The sequence below is a fragment of the Oryx dammah genome, unplaced genomic scaffold, assembly GCF_014754425.2.
Source record: "Oryx dammah isolate SB20612 unplaced genomic scaffold, SCBI_Odam_1.1 HiC_scaffold_29, whole genome shotgun sequence".
NCBI lineage: Eukaryota > Metazoa > Chordata > Mammalia > Artiodactyla > Bovidae > Oryx > Oryx dammah.
Genome location: NW_024070213.1, coordinates 16202789 through 16220871, shown reverse-complemented (window position 1 = coordinate 16220871; position 18083 = coordinate 16202789). Strand labels below are relative to the sequence as shown.

Below are 18083 nucleotides of genomic sequence, written 5' to 3'. Positions count from 1 at the left end.
AGCAATCTGTTAAAAGTCCAACGGCCTAGGATCTAGGTCTCCAGGTACCCAGTGGGCTTCGGCATAGTACCTGGTTCTCTTGTTTTTCTGGCACTTTGCTTTAGAGTGGGCTGGGAAAGAGCCTTCTTTGCGTTCACAAATACCAAAGACAGAAGACACCCCCTGCATGGCTGGTGAGATAGTTTGTAGAGACTCCTCATAGATTTATTTGTGTGTCATGTTATATATAGATATATGTATATATACTCTTTTTATACAATCTACATCCCCTCCCGTTCCCCACCAAACTCACAAGAGGAAGTATAAATCCTTCCAGGATGGCTGTCAGGCTTTCAAGGACAGCCAGGGCCAAGAAAGAGCCATCTCATGACAGCTTGAGAACAGCTATCTTGAGGCTCTGGGATCACTGGAGCAGCAGTGCTCCCAGGACCCGACCAGGGGAGAGAGGATGGGAACGGCTGCAGAGGGACAAGATTCTAGGCTGCAAGTGTCCAGCGGCTCCTAGAATGGCAGGTTGGCTCCCAGAGCTCTTGGCGTGGGAATAAAGGTGGGAGCCCTATGGCTCTTTGGATGCTGCCTTAACAGGCTGGGGGGTGGGGGGGTGGGGGCAGGCGGGGAGAGGCATGCAAGGAGTGGGCGGCAGGAAAGGAACTTGGAGGGCGTTATGCTGGGGACAGTGGTGTGTAGTGAATGGGGGCAGATGCTGGGTCCTAAAGAAACAGGGCGAAGAGTGTGGCGGGGAGGAGGAGGGGACAATGGAACACGTAAGAAAGTCATGTGAAACAAAAAGTACCAACAAAACCATGACTTGTACTTCCCTCCTCCCTGGAGAAGGTGTGGCCTATGCTAGGGGGTGGGGGAGCAGGGATGGGAGCTGGCAGGGCTAGGGGTCAGGAACCTAGATTATCAGCTGGCCAGGGGCACAGGAAGGCTGAGGACTCCTACGAGGCTGGCAGGTGGGCAGTGAGCACCCCACATCCCGAGAAGAAATGACAGTCCTTTCAGTTCGACTTGGACCAAATCTTGGCGCTCCCTCGGAGCCTGGTTAAGGTGGAAAGAGAGACAGAGGGTGCTGTAGGGAACTGCTAGGCACTGCAACCCCCCATTCCTGACCCCTGCAAGCGTCTGAAGGGATGAGGGAGGCAGGAGCAGGCAGCCTGGACTCAAGTGGCCCCCACACCCGCTCACCCCTTGCCCTTGGAGGCTTTCTTGCTGGGCTGGCGCTGGTTAGTGCCTGGGGCCGGCTCCCTCAGCTCAGTGAGGTGCTGCTCAGGGTCCTGAGATGTGGCCGCGGCCGCTGCGGCTGTTGTAACCTTAATGGTTTTCTTCAGGTTGGCGACCTACCCAGAGGAAAGGAATGGGAGGAAAACAAGGAAGGTTCCAGACCCCGACCATCCCTGCCCACCTGGTCTGTCTCCACCGCTGCTGCCCAAACCCCTCTGCCTCAGACAAGCGGCCCAGGCCGGAGGAGGAGCTGGGTCCAGCCAGCTGGCCCCCAACCGCTCACCTCACTCTCGATCTGCTGCTTTAGGCCCAGCTGCTGCTCCTTGTGCTGGTTGGCCCGGCTCACCTGCTCCTCAATGCCCGACAGGACCACCTCACAGCCCAAACACCTGTGGGAATTGGTGGGGAGGCGGTCAGCACGGGAGGGCGTTGACCAGAGATTCACGAGGAAAAGACTCAGGGAGACCCCTCGGTCCTGGTGTCAGGAACCCTGTCTGAGCTAGAAGCTTCGCCAGGGCACCTGGGGACCGCCTGTGACAAAATTCCCAGGACAGAAGGACACTCAGGGAGGAAAAGGGAGGAGATAGGCAGTGCCTGAAGTGATGTGCAAGACGGGAAAGGGCAAGTGTTAGTTGCTCAGTTGTGTCAGAGTCTTTGCGACCCTATGGACTATAGCCCACCAGGCTCCTCTGTCCATGGGATTCTCCAGGCAAGAATACTGGAGTGGGTTGCCATGTTCTTCTCCAGGGGATCTTCCCAACCCAGGGACTGAACCTGGGTCTCCTGTATTGCAGACAGGTTCTTTACCTGCCTTGGAAGCCCCCCCCAAATGGGAGTAGGAACTAAAACAGAAACAGGGAAAGGTTACAGAGGAAAAAAGGAAGGCACGTTAACAAACTGAAGTCAGACAAGAACACAGAGAAAACAGACGTGGGAGAGGCCAGTGGTCTGTGGACAGTGCTGGTCACAGATCGGGGGAGCTGCATCCAGCCTGAGACGGGTGACCCACCTGCCAGGGGACTACCACTCAAGGTTACCACCTCCGCCCACACCAGGTACTCCAGGCATGCTTCTCCCTCTGGCCCCCCACCCCTCCTCCTTCCCTTCCGAAGTCTCATCCTCTGCCCTGCCCAGCCCTCCTCCCTCTCCAAAAGCACCCCTCCCTTCCTGGGGCCTCACCACTCCTGCAGGGTCCGGGCGATGGCGCTGAGGTCCTGGCGCTGGATGTCCCGCCCAATGCTGTAGTCGACCTCCAGCCGCTGGTGACGCTGGTCCAGAGAGCCGCGCAGCACGTCGGCGTACACAGCCTCGATGACCAGGTCTTCTAGTTGCCTCACGTTGCGCAGGGCCAGCGCCTCCAGCAGCACTGCATAGGGTATACACTGGGGCCCCAGGGCGGCGGGGTCTGTGTGGGACTGCGGCAGAGACGGCTTCCAAGACCCCCTTCTCTCTATCCCCCTGCCCACCTTCCACTCCTACTCCTGATCACCTCCTCTAAGAGGCCGGTTCTAAGGCAACATAAATAACAAGTATTCCCACCTGAGAAATAACAGGGTGAGAATCTTAAATAAAAGACAAATGCCCCCTTGGACTTCCCAGGTGGCGCTAGTGGTAAAGAACCCGCCTGACATCACGGAAGGATGTGGTGTGGGGGAGGTCTGGAGCTCCTCCATCTACTTCCAAAGAGGCATCTCACAGGAGACAGCCTGGTTTAAGTAAAACCATAAGCATGAGAGAGAGTGAGGTAACAACTCACTCTCTGTCAGAGATGCAGATGGGTGGGGGGATAGTCAAAAACAGGACCCAACAGTGGATACAAATGTGTAACACTTCTGGGTTATAGATTTCTTTCTTTTTGGTCACATGGTACAGCTTGCAGGATCTTAGGGGAGGAGAGGGCTGTTGAAGGACACAGCCAGCAGCATCCGTGTTGCTATTCTGAATCCAAATGCAAAAGGTGTTTTACTTAGAACCTGAGTTGGTTGAAAAGCAAAAGAGAAAACTAGCAGAATCATATTCAGCCCCAAATGCTGAAGGTAATGGAGTTCAGATGTGGGACCTGGAGGATTGTTGCGGGGGGGGGGCAAGAAGAAGCAACACGGTGACCATTCCCTTCTGATGGACTCTCGAGAAGGGACATACAGAAAGGTGTTCTGTGACTCAGGACCCGGTAGGGACTGTCACTCACCTTGACTTTGGCAGCCAAGGTGACGACCGATAGGTGTCGAAGCTTGTTCTTTTGAGCCTCTGTGAGTGGGGGAAGATTCCGGGCTTCGGCTAGAAAAAAATAAAGTGTAGGAAATCCTGATTTGCACTTTTGTGGGAAGTCCTAGCCTCCTGCCCTTTTTTTTTTTTTTTTTTTAGTTTTCCATGCCAATTCAGGTCTTGACTCCGACCCTGTGTACCCAAGGATCTAAGTCAGGTACCCCAGGAATGTCTTATAAGTCCCTCTGTAAATTGCCCTTCTCCCACCTCTAGTCTCCATAGCTCCAACCCCTCCGGTTACCTAAGTAGTCAGCATATGTCCCATAAGCAAACACTGTGAGCAGCCGGAACGTGGAAGCGAAGTCGCTCTCAGCCAGCTGCGGAAACACGAGGGAAGGGAAGCGGTGATGGGAAGGGCCTCTCTCTCCACCCTCCAGACTCTGCCTGTTTGAACTTCAATCTCTGGGCCCAGCTTTCCCCTCCAACATTAGCTCTCCCAGCACACCGAAAAGAATTCTCTGCATCTCTGATTGCTCTCCCCAAGGAAGCCTCATTTTCACCTCCAGGCCTTTGTTGATTCTGTCCCCCAGACCCACAACACCCTCTTCCTCCATCTGCCTCCCAATTCCTACTCTAAAGTCAAAAACTTTCATAGTGTTTAGTTATCTAACACATCTCACACACAGGCACACTCCCCGGACATTACAAACTGTTGTTTCATCCTTAAGAGTATATCTAGTATTTCTCAATTTGAATACCTTTAGGGAGTCTGCTGTACTTGCCAATTCACCAAGGACTTCCGCCTTGGCCTCACTCCCTGGACAGCTGCAGGATCTGAGCCGGCATTGGGAGATGCCTTTGCTTCAGACTGGCCTCAGCTGGGAGCGTGCATCACCCAAGCCAGTCCACCCAGGCCTCCTCTCCTCCTACCACTGATCACCCACTTAGTCCATCAAAGCCCACCTGATGCTGTTACCTAACAATGTCTTTCAACAAGATTACAGACCTGGCTCCAGCTATCCCACTCAGATCTAGCAGAAATGTGCATGTACTTGGCTCTGCTGATAAATACTTGCTAAATAAGTGATTTATACATGGATATCCATTCATCTTATCTCTGCAACTGGAATGTATGTTTCAAAAGGGGAGCCCCGTGGTTTGTACTTTTCTGGTATTCCCAGATGACTAGAAGAGTGCTAAACAGGCACCCCAAACCTACCTCTTTTCCTTCCCCTTGATTCTGTCTGATTCCACTGCACAGGAAAGCAGGGAAAGAAGGCGGCCAGTTTTCTTTGGACAAGAAGGATCCCGAAAGGTTAACTGCATTGACTCAATCACTGGCCCTCAAAAAATTTACTCAGAGTTCACCCACCTACCACTGTCATAGTATCTTAGAACTTTGGCTAGTGCCATACATCTTGGTAATCTACTCACTCTGGACTTTAAACTCTTCATTCTATCACTTCTATGGCAACAGTTCTCTCCCCTGTGTTCCTAGCAATATTATTGTGTGTCTTGAAGAGAAAGATAACTTCTACCTTAGCTAAATTAAGTGAATTTACCGGTCATGACAATTTCACATTCATTCCTTCTATTTGTACCAGACTTTACACTTTCGCATAATCTCACCTGATTTCTACGACACTGAGGGGCAGTTAACAGGTCCATTTTGTTTTGTTTTTGTGGCCATACCATGTGGCATGTGGGATCTTAGTTTCCCCACCTGGGATCAAACCTCCACCGCCTGCATTGGAAGGTGGAGTCTTAACCACCGGACTACCAGGGAAGCCCCCATGTCCAGTTTTTAAAAAGAAAATGTAGGTCCTAAAATAAAAGTGACCTGATAAGGTAACAGGCTTCCCTGGTGGCTCAGACAGTAAAAAATCTGCCTGCAATGCAGGAGACCCGAGTTTGATCCCTTCCTGGGGAAGATCCCCTGGAGTAGGAAATGGCAACCTATGCCAGTATCCTTGCCTGGAGAATTCCATGGACAGATGAGCCTGGTGGGCTACAGTCGATGGGGTCACAACGAGTCAGATACGACTGAGCAAATAACACACACTACAATCAAGGTAATATGATTATTAAGAGCCATGACATTGATGGAGACAGGCTGGAATCAGGTCTCCTATTCTGAATCACAAGCTCTTATTCAGCTGAATGGTTATCCGGTTGCAAAATGAGCCCTGTCCACCCATTCTTAGTCTTTAGCCCCAAGCCTCCTTGGGAGCTATCCAGGTCAGGAACCCACCTCTCTAACATTAGGCATATCCAGCAGTTCCCCAAACACGTAGACACCAGGGGCCTCCAGCACCTGGTGGATGAGTGTGGCCAGCGCTGCCCCCTTGGCGGACTTGGCCAGGAGCAGAAACTGCTCCTGGTTCTGCCCCGTCACCTTGACCTCCGCACTCATGTTGGCGCTGAGCTGGGGGGACCTGGGCTCAGGAAGTCTGCAGCTGCAAGGAAAGAGGATGGGAAGCTGGAGGTTTCTGGACTGGGGAAGCTGGAAAGCACAAGGCCTACGGGCTGGATTGCAGAGGCACTGAGCCACTCTGTAACCGCAGTGTAACCCTCGTATCTTAGGAATCCTAGATCAGCCACTTGGATGGCACCCTGGCTGATACAGCGTTGTCACGCCCACCTCCCCCATGTCTGAGCCTATCCCCAAATCCCACCACGTGCACCCCATGGAACTCCAAGGCACAAGTCTCAGTGGGGGAAAGGGATGTCACATAGAGTCCACCCCAAAGACGACGCTCCCCCAAATATCCACTGTGCCCCGCAGGTGCCCCACACCACGTGACCTCACCCTAGCGATCCTTTCACGTGGCTCCGCCCCCTCCCTTAAAGAGGCCGCCGAGGGACCGTGGGCTCCCGCCGGCTACCCCGTCGTACTCTGGGTCAGACTCTGCGGCCCGCTACCTGGAAGCTCCGTCTTCCAGCGCACCGGGCGGGGCCACCGCTCCGTCACCTCCGGCAGCTGTTCTCAGCTTTTCCTGCCACCTCCCTGCAGGGTCAGTCTGGCCCCTAAACTCTATGGCTGGCTTCCGGCCGCACTTCCGCTCTTATGGGGCGGATTTCGGGCGCGACATGCCCCGCCCTCGCCTCTGACTGCTGAAGCTCCGGAGAGCGACGCAGGCATTCTGCTCTCTGATTGGCTGTTGAGGAAAGGCTGATGGGCGGCTTTTTTTCCTGCTCTGTTTCAATAAAACTTTATTGTTGGTCGGGTGCTAGACACTAAATGAAGGGGGGGCTCCTAGTCTCCGGCAGGTCCGGGCTTGTTCAGAGTTAGATCTAAGCTGCCTGCCTAATAGCTCGGAGAAGGAAATGGCAACCCACTCCTGTACTCTTGCCTGGAGCATCCCATGGACGGAGGAGCCTGGTGGGCTGCAGTCCATGGGGTCGCTAAGGGTCGGACACAACTGAGCGACTTCACTTTCACTTTTCACTTTCATGCATTGGAGAAGGAAATGGCAACCCACTCCAGTGTTCTTGCCTGGAGAATCCCAGGGACGGGGGAGCCTGGTGGGCTGCCGTCGATGGGGTTGCACAGAGTCGGACACGACTGAAGCGACTTAGCAGCAGCAGCAGCCTAATAGCTCGACTTCTGGCTTCTTGGGGTGGTTGAGGTGAGAGGAAAGCTGTGATCGGAAGAGAGGGTCAGAAAGAAAAAAGGAAGGTAGGATGAAGAGAAGAGAAGATGACGACATCAGTAATAGAAGTCCAGTAACAGAGATCATCTGGGTATAGCAACCACTCATATTTTTGGAGGAGCAAGAGAAAAAAGTGGAAACAATAAAGGAGATAGTAATAACTACCATGTATTGAATATTCCCTGGTGGCTCAATGGTAAAGAATCTACCTTGAAATGCAGGAGACTCCGGTTTGATCCCTTGGTTGGGAAGATCCCCTGGAGAAGGAAATGGCAACCCACTCCAGTATTCTTGCCTAGGAAATCCCATGGACAGAGAAGCCTGACAGACTCTAGTCCATGGGGTCGCAAAAGAGTCTTAGCAACTAAACAACAAATTGAATTTAACTATTGAATTGAACAAATTGAACTAGTGATCAGACATCTTTTAAAATTAAAACTGTATCCCACTGAATTCTTGTAACAGAGTCCCCATTGTGACTCCAGGACACCATCTTATCATGATTACATGTGTTTATACAGTGATGCTTTTCTGTAATATTGACTCTTTTACTTCCTGGGGAAGGAAAAAAAAAAGAGGGAAGGCATATATTGTTACTCTTACTCTACAGCTTAGAAAAACTGAAGCTCATAAAAATCGACTTTACGTGGAACCCATGTGTTTTCAAACCTGGATTTTCAAAACCCATGTGTTTTCAAATCTTTCCAATTCACCGTAATACTTTAGGTGAAAAAAATAAACAAGTAACATTTCTATGCTGCTGCTGAGTCACCTCAGTCGTGTCCGACTCTGTGCGACCCCAGAGACGGCAGCCCACCAGGCTCCACTGTTCCTGGGATTCTCCAGGCAAGAACACTGGAGTGGGTTGCCATTTCTTTCTCCAATGCATGAAAGTGAAAGTGAAAAGTAAAATGAAGTAGCTCAGTCGTGTCCTACTCCTAGCGATCCCATGGACTGCAGCCTACCAGGCTCCTCCGTCCATGGGATTTTCCAGGTGAGAGTACTGGAGTGGGGTGCTGTTGCCTTCTCCGAACATTTCTATAGTGTCCTATATTTCATACTGGCCTTGCAGAAGGTCAAATGAGAGCAAAGTTAATGATGTCTTGGAGCTTTCGGGTGAGGCACTGAGCTAATAGTTTACTTATTCATTTGATACTTAAAACAATTCATTATTGTTTCTCTTTTCCAAATGGAAAAACAGGCCTCCTCGGGGAGTTAAGTAAACAGGGAAAAGAGAGGAGATGAAAAAAATGAGGAGGAAGAGGCAGGGGAGGAGAAAGAAGAATAAATGAGTTGATACCTGAAAGTTAGAAGGAATCAAAGGCATAAAAAACCATCCAAAGTGTGGAGGAACCAAATAATTATTCGATCTAACCATATCTATTAATATTTAAAAAGGAAAGGAAAAAGAGAAATATGAGGAAAGAATGAGAAATGAGACAATATATGTTTTATTATGTGCCAGATCTTTATTTGTTCAATGTTTTAAAGACCATATTTTTAGAACAGTTTTAGGTTTACAATAAAATTGAGAGGAAGGTACAGAGGTTTGCCATATAGGCCCTGAGCCTACACGTGCATAATCTCCATTATTAACATCAGTCTAGGGACTTCCCTGGTGGTCCAGTGCTTGAGACTCCATGCTCCCACTGCAGGGAGCATGAGATCCATCCCTGGTTGGGAAGCTAAGATCCTACATGCTGTGCAGCATGGTCAAAATTTTACCTAAGGGTTGACTCTTGGTGGCATACATTCATTGGGTTTGGAAAACTGTATAATGACATATATCTATAATTATTATATATAATATATATATAATATCCTTGCCCTAAAAATTCCCTATGATCTGCCTAGTTATCTCTCTCCACCTCCCACCCCTGGCAACTACTGATACTTTTGTCATCTCCATAACACTGCCTTTTCCAGATTGTCATAGAGTAGAAATCATTCAGTATGTAGCCTTCTCAGATTGGTTTCTTTCACTTTAAGTTTCCTCCATGTCTTTTTGTGGCTCGTTAGCTCACTTCTTTTTAGGAGGACACAGAAACCAGACATCCATTGTCTGGATGTATCACTGTTTTTGCATTCAGCTATTGAAGAACATTGGTTGCTTCCAAGCTTAGGCAATTATGAATAAAGCTGCTCTAAACATCCATGTTCAGGTTTCAGTGTGGACATAAGTTTTCTCATCTCTCAGGGAAATACCAAAGAGCACAATTCCTGGATCATATGGTGAAAGCCTGTCCAACTAGGCTGTACAACTTGTATTCCCACCAGCAGTGAGTGAAAACTCCTATTGCTCCACACACTCACCATCACTTGGTGTTGTCAGTGTTCTAGATTTGGGCCATTCTAATAGGTGTCAACATTCAGAAAACGAAGATCATGGCATCCAGTCCCATCACTTCATGGGAAATAGATGGGGAAACAGTGGAAACAGTGTCAGACTTTATTTTTTGGGGGCCTCCAAAATCACTGAGATGGTGATTGCAGCCATGAAATTAAAAGACGCTTACTCCTTGGAAGAAAAGTTATGACCAACCTAGATAGCATATTGAAAAGCAGAGACATTACTTTGCCAACAAAGGTCCGTCTAGTCAAGGCTATGGTTTTTCCAGTGGTCGTGTATGGATGTGAAAGTTGGACTGTGAAGAAAGCTGAGTGCTGAAGAATTGATGCTTTTGAACTGTGGTGTTGGAGAAGACTCTTGAGAGTCCCTTGGACTGCAAGGAGGTCAAACCAGTCCATTCTGAAGGAGATCAGCCCTGGGATTTCCTTGGAAGGACTGATGCTGAAGCTGAAACTCCAGTACTTTGGCCACCTCATGCGAAGAGTTGACCCACTGGAAAAGACTGTGATGCCGGGAGGGATTGGGGCAGGAGGAGAAGGGGACGACAGAGGATGAGATGGCTGGATGGCATCACTGACTCAATGGACGCGAGTCTGAGTGAACTCTGGGAGCTGGTGATGGACAGGGAGGCCTGGCGTGCTGCGATTGATGGGGTCGCAAAGAGTCAGACACAAATGAGCGACTGAACTGAACTGAATATGTGTGTGGTTACATCTCATTGTTCTTTTATTACATATTTTGCATTTCCCTGATAACATATGATGTGGAGCTTGCCATCTGTATATCTTCTTTGGTGAAGTGTCTGTTAAGGTCTTGGTTCACTTCTTAATTGGGTTATTTGTTGAGTTTTATTGATAATAGTTTTAAAGTATATATTTTGGATAACAATCCTTTATCAGATGTTTCTTTTGCAAATATTAATATTTTCTTCCAGTCTGTGGCTTGTCTTTTAATTCTCTTGATATTATCTGCTTCAGAGCAGAAGTTTTACATTGTCAACCTTATCAATTATTTCTTTCACATATCATGCCTTTAGTGGTGTATCTAAAAAGGTATCAAGTTCATCTAGATTTTCTTCTATGTTATCTTTAGGAGTTTAATAGTTTCGCATTTTACATGTAGGCTTGTGATTTATTCAAGTTAATTTTTGTGAAGGGTTTATAAAGTCTGTGTCTAGATTCCTTTCTTTCTTTCTTTCTTTTTTTGCAAGTGGATGTCCAACACCATTTGTTGAAGAAGCTATCTTTGTTCCATTGCATTTCTTTTGGTTCTTTTTCAAAGATTAGTTGGCTCTATAGGAGTCTATTTCTGGGTTCTCTATTCTGTTCTGTTGATCTATTTGTGTATTTTTTCACCAATATCATACTGTCTTGATGATTAAAATGCTTTATAGTAAGCCTTGAAATCAGGTAGTGTCAGTCCTCCAACTTTGTTCCTCTCCTTTAACATTGTATTGACTATTCTGAGCCTTTTGCCTCTCCATATCAACTTTAGATCAGTTTGTTGCTACCCATAAAATAACTTGCTGCAACTGTGGTTGTGGTTTACTGAACCTATAGGCTGAGTTGGGAAGAACTGATATTTTGATGATATTGAGTTCCTATTCATGTACTTGGACTAATTCTCCATTTAATTAGTTCTTCTTTGATTTTTTTTTTAAATCAGAGTTTTCTAGTTTTCCTTATAGATCTTAATGCTTTGCTAGATTTATACTTATGTATTTCACATTTCTGGTTTCTAAATGACATTGTTTTTAATTTCAAATTCCATTTGTTCATGGTTGGTATATAGGAAGCAACTGACTTTTGTATACTACCCTTTGTATTCTGCAACCTCACTATAATTGCTCATTAGTTCCAGCAGACTTTTGCTGTTGTTGTTGATTCTTTAAGATTTTCTACATGATTATGTCATCTGTGAACAGACAATTTTATGTCTTCCTTCCCAATCTGTATAAGTTTATTTCTTTTTCTTTATTGCATTAGCAAGGATTTCCAGTACAATGTTGAAAAGGAATGGTGAGAGGGAATATTCTTGCCTTGTGCCTGATCTTTTTTTTTTTTTCTTTTTGGGCACACCTCACAGCATGGGTAACTTCCTTGGCCAAGGATTAAATCGACATCCTGTGCAGTGGAAGTGCAGAGTCTTAACCGCTGGACCGCCAAGGAAGCCCGTGTACCTGATCTTAGAAAGCTTCGTGTTTCTCACTATTAAGTACAATGTTAGTTGTAGGGTTTTTTTGGTCTGTATATGTTTTTGTCATTTTTATTTAACCTTAACAATGCTTTGCGGTGCACCTTTATATCTTAGTTAACTTGTGAGGACACTAAAGTGAAGTGAAGTGAAAGTCACTCAGTCATGTCCAACTCTTCGCAATCCCATGGACTATACAGTCTGTGGAATTCTCCAGAACAGAATACTGGAGTGGGTAGCCTTTCCCTTCTCCAGCAGATCTTCCTGACCCAGGAATCGAACCAGGGTCTCCTGCATTGCAGGCAGATTCTTAAAAAAAAAAATTTTTTTTTAATGTAGGTGCAATTTTTAATATTTATATTTATTTATTTATTTGGCTGCAATGGTCTTAGTTGTGACATGTGGGATCTTTAGTTGTAGCATGTGGGATCTAGTTTCCTGACCAGGGATCAAACCCAGACCTCCTATATTGGGAGCACAGAGTCTTAGCCACTGGACCACCAGGGAAGTCCCAGCAGGCAGATTCTTTACCAACTGAGCTATCAGGGAAGCCCAGTGAGGGCATTAAGGATCACAGAAGGTCAATCATTTGTTGAAAATCACAAGTATAAGTGATAGAACCGAGATCCAAATGCAAGTTTGTCTGACTCCAACACTATGCTAAGACAGAGAAGAGAAAGCAGAAATGAAAGGAAGAAGCCAAGAGGGAGAAAGAGGTAATCTGAGATCTAGTCCTGATTTCTTTCAGTTTTACTCTAGCTGTGACCTTAAAGGGAATTGTGCCATCTTGTGGTGTCTCCTCTTCCATGTGCGTAAAGTGAGAGAAAGTGAAAAAGTGCAAGTGGAGAGATTAAGGCCAATTCTGATTCTGATGCTTCATGGTTCCATGAGAGAAAGAGGAATAAGAGGAGAAAATGAGAGGACAATAAATAAATAGGAAAGGAAAATTTGGAGAAAGAAAGAAGAGGGGATGGACTAAACAAGTGAGATTAGAAAAGGCAGAGAGAGAAGAGGAGGAGGGATAGATGTGATGGAAAAAAAAAAAGAAAGAAAGAAAGAAATGAAGCAAGAAGTGGGGAAAGTGGGAAGAAAGGTAAAGATCTCCAAAGGAGAGGATGGGAGCTAATTAAACTGAAGCAAAGCCTAGGATATAACAGTTATTTATTTGTTACTAAGTGACAGTTGTGCACAAGGCCATGTGCCAGGTGCTATGTTTTTAACGCTAAGGGTAGAAAACAAGATGCACTGAAATAAAGCTAGAGAAGCAGGCTGTCGTCTGAGGAGTCAGACACTTAATAAAATATTCATCACTGATTCAATGGAGTATATTTAGCACCTCTCATTACCAGGCATTGTTCTAACTATTAGGGATACAGACAAAATACCTGCCCTCTTGGTATTTACTTTCTTGTGGTGAGACTAGGGCCATAAATATACAGGTCCACACATAAAACTTGTCAGAAGCAAATTATGAAGCAAGCATAACAAGGAAGGTGGATGGAGAATGCAAGAGACATTTCCTATGATGTATATGGTGGTAAGGAAAGGCCTCTCTGATAAGGTGACAATGGAGTAGAGATTTTAAAAAAAGAAAAAAGAGCAAGTCACATGGATTTCTGTGGGGACAACATTCCAAGCATTTCAGTGCAGTTCAGTTCAGTCCTTCAGTCGTGTCTGACTCTTTGTGACCCCGTGGACTGCAGCACACCAGGCCTCCCTGTTCATCACCAACTCCCGAAGCTTGCTCAAACTCACGTCCATTGAGTCGGTGATGCCATCCAACCATCTCATCCTATGTTGTCTCCTTCTCCTCCTGCCTTTAGTCTTTCCCAGCATCAGGGTCTCTTCCAATGGCCAGTTCTTCGCATCAGGTGGCCAAAGTACTGGAGCTTCAGCTTCAGCTTAAGTCCTTCCAATGAATATTCAGGACTGATTTCCTTTAGGATTCACTGGTTGGATCTCCTTGCAGTCCAAGGGACTTTTAAGAGTCTTCTCCAACACCACGGTTCAAAAGCATCAACTCTTCAGCGTTCAGCTTTTCTTATGATCCAACTCTCACATCCACATATGACTACCGGAAAAACCATAGCTTTGACTATATGGACCTTTGTCAGTAAAGTAATGCCTCTGCTTTTTAATATGCTGTCTAGGTTTGTCATAGTTTGTCTTCCAAGGAGCAAATGTCTTTTAATTTCATGGTTGCAGTCACCATCTGCAGTGTTTTTGGAGTCCAAGAAAATAAAGTCCATTTCCATTTCCAACAGAAATAAAGTCTGTTTCCATTGTTTCCCCATCTATTTGCCATGAAGTGATGGGACCAGATGCAGGCAGAGCAGACTACAAGTGCAAAGCCTCTGTGATGAGAACATACTTGATGAGTTTGAGGAATAGCATTGGGGGGCCTGTGTGGCTAGAGCTGAGTTGAAACCAGATGGGATCTGGGGCCTGGGACCGCTTGCTGCAGCACTGCAATGCTTGCACCTGGACACACCTCTCCTGGAGCAAGCAACAAAATATGAAGAAACTATGGGGGGCCAAAAATAACTGCATCCATGCACAGTTGGGGCAAATTATGAACAAAAAGATACAAAAAAGACCCAAAAAACCAAATGGCCACTTCTGAAGATCTGGGAGAAAAAAAAAGGTGTCAGGAGCAAAAGCAGAGTACTGCGAATGCCCCCTGCACTCAACACCACAAAGGGGTGGGCAAACCACCTACCAACTTCTGGACAACCCCCTGGCCACACCTCTATCCTCACTCCATATGAGAAACCAGCTCCCTCCTTCTCTCCCAGAGGAGAACAAGAATCTGTTCCTTGTTTTGCTCCCTCCTTTGGGCACAGAAGCCCCAGTGAAGGCTTGCCTGAATTGTTTGTTTAGTGAATTTCTATTGACTGGGGAAGGCCAAGAACACTGGTCAATATCAGAGTAAGGGAGAGAAGTATGGGCTGAGATGGAAGAGAGAGCACGGTGGCCAAGTCATATCAGGCCTTGTGGGCTATTGTAAGGTCTTTGGTTCTTACTTTGTATGAGATGGGCAGCCAATGGAGGATTTGACCTTTGACCAATGGAGGATTTGACCTTTGCTGCAGTGCTGCAATGATTGCACCTTCAGTAACAGGATCTGACCCACATGTTTAAAATATTGTGACGGTTGTGTAAACAGAAACAAAGAGTTTATTTAGGAGCCTACTTCAATGGGTGGTTTAGTCTGACTCTTGCGATCCCATGGACTCTAGCCTGCCAGGCTCCTCTGTCCATGGGATTTTCCAGGCAAGAATACTGGAGTCGGTTGCCATTCCCTTCTCCAGAGGATCTTCCCAACCCAGGAATCGAACCTGGGTCTCCTGCCTTGCAGGCAAATATCTTTACTGACTGAGCTAGGAGGGAAGATCCATGACCCCTTCTAAATCTAGTCTACGGTGCCTTGTTATAACTGCTTGAACTAAGACATACTCTTTGGATTCATGAAGAACTTATCATAGAATCACAGAATGTCAAACAACCTGGAAACAGCACCTCTGAATAGAGGCTCATTTCACTTCCTTGAGAGAAGCTCTTCAAATCTCTGAAGACAGGACCATATTACGTCTTCCCTTCTCCTGGCTAAATACTGCTGGCTCCTAAGATCTCTTTTCAGCTGAAGTGGTTCTGGGCCCTTTGCCCTTCAAGTTGCTCTTTTCTAAGCACACTCCAAGTGACCTTTATTTCTTTCAAACCGTTAAGACTCAGCACTGAATAATACACAGCCCTTGATGCTGCCAATATCTATTCATCCACACCTTTTGAATATGATCATTTGACCAGCTAAGAATATGCCTGCAGTGCAGGAGACGCATGTTCAATCCATGCGTAGGGAAGATCCCCTGGAGAAGGGCCTGGCAACCCACTCCAGTTTTCTTGCCTGGGAAATCCCATGGACCGAAGAGCCTGGTGGGCTAGAGTCCATGGGGTCACAAAGAGTTGGACACGACTAAAGTGACTGAGCATGTACTCCAATGACTCAGGTGAGAAATGGTGGCTTAGGCGAAGGTGGTAGCAGTGAAGCTGAGTAGTAGTTTAAAGCTGAGGTGAACAGAGCTTACAAATGGATGAGATATGAGATGTAAAGGGAAAATAAGGAGTTAAAAATTACATCCTTCACGCAAGTTGCACCAAGCTTTCAAAGTGCAGCTCATTTTAACCTTACATAAACTTGTCCAAAAGTTAGGAAAAGAAAAAACATTTTATGGGGCCAGAATTGCTGAGATGATGAAACCAGAATAGGGCAATACTAGAAGAAAAAAAAAATTACAGGCCAATTTCACTTATTAACATAGATACAAAGATCTTCAATAAAACACTAGCAAACTGAATCCAGCAAAGTGTAAGAAAGATAATACATCAAGACTAACTTGAATCTATGTCAGGAATTTAAATGTAGCTTAATATTAGAAAATACATTCATTTTATTCATCATTTTAGTGTATTAAAAGAATAAGTCACACAATCATCTCAATAGAAAAAGCATGTGATGAAATCAACATATATTTGTGGTTTAAAAAAAAAAAATCTTCTTTTAGAAAACTGGAAGGGAACTTGTGGGAGTTCCCTCGTGGCCTAGTGGCTACAATTCTGGGCTTTCATTGCTGTGGCCCAGGTTCAATTCCTGGTCAGGGAACTGAGATCTTACAAGCCACACAACGTGGTAAAAAAAAAAAAAAAAAAAAAAGGAAATTTGTGACTGATAAAAGAATGCTTGGTATCACCAATTCTATTTAAAGGAAACAAAGCAGATATCATTTACATAAAATGTGAAATTGTGATTGCATATGTAGAAAATTCAAAGAATCTACAAATAAATTATTATTATAATGAGTTTGGTTAAGAAAATGTAAAATCAATTAATATATTTATATATGAACAACAATTAGATGAATAATTTTTAAAGTTATCACTTGCAATACTATGAAAAATATCAAATATCTTATATAAATGTAACAAAATATGAGTGAGACTCACATGCAGCAAATTATAATTTATTGTGAGACCTGAAGACCTCAAATATATGGAGAGGTATTTCACAGTCATAGATTAGAAGTCTTAATATCATGAAGAAGTCAGTTTTCTCTAAAGAGATTCACAGATTCAGCACAATCCTAATCAAAATCCTAACAGGCTTTTTTTTGTGGGCGTATGAAACTGACAAACTGATTCTAAAATTTACATGGAAATGCAAAAGGCCAAATATAGCCTCTTGAAAAGAACAAGGTGGAAAGACTTGCTTTACCAGATACCAGGCCATAATTACAAAGCTACAATAATTAAGATGGGCTTCCTTTGTGCCTCAGATGGTAAAGAATTAACCAGACAGTGCAAGAGACAAGGGTTCTATTCCTAGGTCAGGAAGATCCCTTGGAGAAGGAAATGGCAACCCAATCCAATATTCTCGCTTGGGAAATCTCATGGACAGAGGAGCAAGGTGGGCTACAGTCCACGGGGTTGCAAAAGAATAGGACAAGATGGAGCAACTAAACCACCACCATCCCCAAGGATTACAATAGTATAGTGTTGACACAAGATAGATAAATTGGCCACTAACACAAAACAGAGCTCAGAAACAAATTCACAGTGATTTCTGATAGAGTTTGCACATTTGAGCAGGAGAGAAAGATACAAATTTTAATGTTGCTGTGACAACTGGATATCTATAAGAAAAAATAAAACGGAAGCCCTATCTTAAGCCATATACAAAAATTCATTCCCCGCTCTGCTACATTTAGTCTTAAATGTAAAAGTTTCAGAAAATAATGTCAGGGAGTTTCCCGGTCACTTAATGATTAAGGTTCTGGGCTTTTTCTGCCTTGTCTTGGGTACAATCCCTGGTCCAGGAACTGATACCATCAAGCTGTGCAGCTTGGCCAAAGGAAAAAAAAAAAAAAGATAATGTAGAAGAATTTATTCATGAATTCAAGGTAGGGAAATCTTTCTCAAGACAAATACACTAAGCATAAAGGAAAAGATTGATACTTTTGACTACATTAAAATGAAGAACATCTGTTCATCAAGACAAACCACAGAATAGAAAGAAGCATTTATAACATCATCACTGACAAAGGATGTGTCCCGGATGTGTAAAGAACTCCTACAAATGATTAAGAAAAAAATCCTAACAATAAAAATAATAAATGTGAACTAAAGAGTTGAACTGGGCTTCCTCAGAGGCTCAGACAGTGAAGAATCCAACTACAAGGCAGGAGATGTAGGTTCGACTCCTGGGTTGGGAAAACCCTCTGCAGAAGGGAAGGGCTACCCACTCCAATATTCTTGCCTGGGAAATTTCATGGACAGAGGAGCCTGGCAGGCTGCAGTCCATGAGGTCTCAAAAGAGTTGGACATGACTGAGGGGCTAATGCTTCTCACTTTTTCAAAGAGTTGAACTAGCACTTCACAAGAGGAAATCCACAAGGTCAATGAAC

At 45.3% G+C, this 18083-nt stretch overlaps 1 protein-coding gene across 3 annotated transcripts; it reads right to left on the bottom strand.

The window, feature by feature from the left end:
- Positions 1–179: 179 nt before the first annotated feature.
- On the bottom strand, positions 180–6521 carry COPS7A (COP9 signalosome subunit 7A). 3 transcript variants are annotated; one of them, XM_040235015.1, is made up of 8 exons: positions 6352–6521; positions 5681–5885; positions 3731–3806; positions 3413–3501; positions 2404–2606; positions 1508–1613; positions 1189–1340; positions 180–1041 (listed from the first exon to the last, which is right to left on the bottom strand). In XM_040235015.1, the coding sequence occupies exons 2-8, from the start codon at positions 5840–5842 to the stop codon at positions 1002–1004; spliced, it is 828 nt and encodes a 275-aa protein (XP_040090949.1). In that variant the 5' UTR covers positions 5843–5885; positions 6352–6521; the 3' UTR covers positions 180–1001. The 3 variants fall into 3 exon arrangements, with proteins under 3 accessions (XP_040090949.1, XP_040090950.1, XP_040090951.1); XM_040235016.1 differs by having other exon boundaries at positions 6239–6466; XM_040235017.1 differs by having other exon boundaries at positions 6325–6466.
- Positions 6522–18083: the final 11562 nt, after the last annotated feature.

Coding starts and splice junctions, on each gene's coding strand:
- COPS7A (XM_040235015.1), bottom strand. CDS start 5,842: ATGAGTGCGGAGGTCAAGGTGACGGGGCAGAACCAGGAGCAGTTTCTG. Junction 3,807..5,680: donor ATATGCCTAATGTTAGAGAG/GTGGGTTCCTGA, acceptor GTGTTTCCGCAG/CTGGCTGAGAGCGACTTCGC. Junction 1,341..1,507: donor AGCAGCAGATCGAGAGTGAG/GTGAGCGGTTGG, acceptor TCCTCTGGGTAG/GTCGCCAACCTGAAGAAAAC.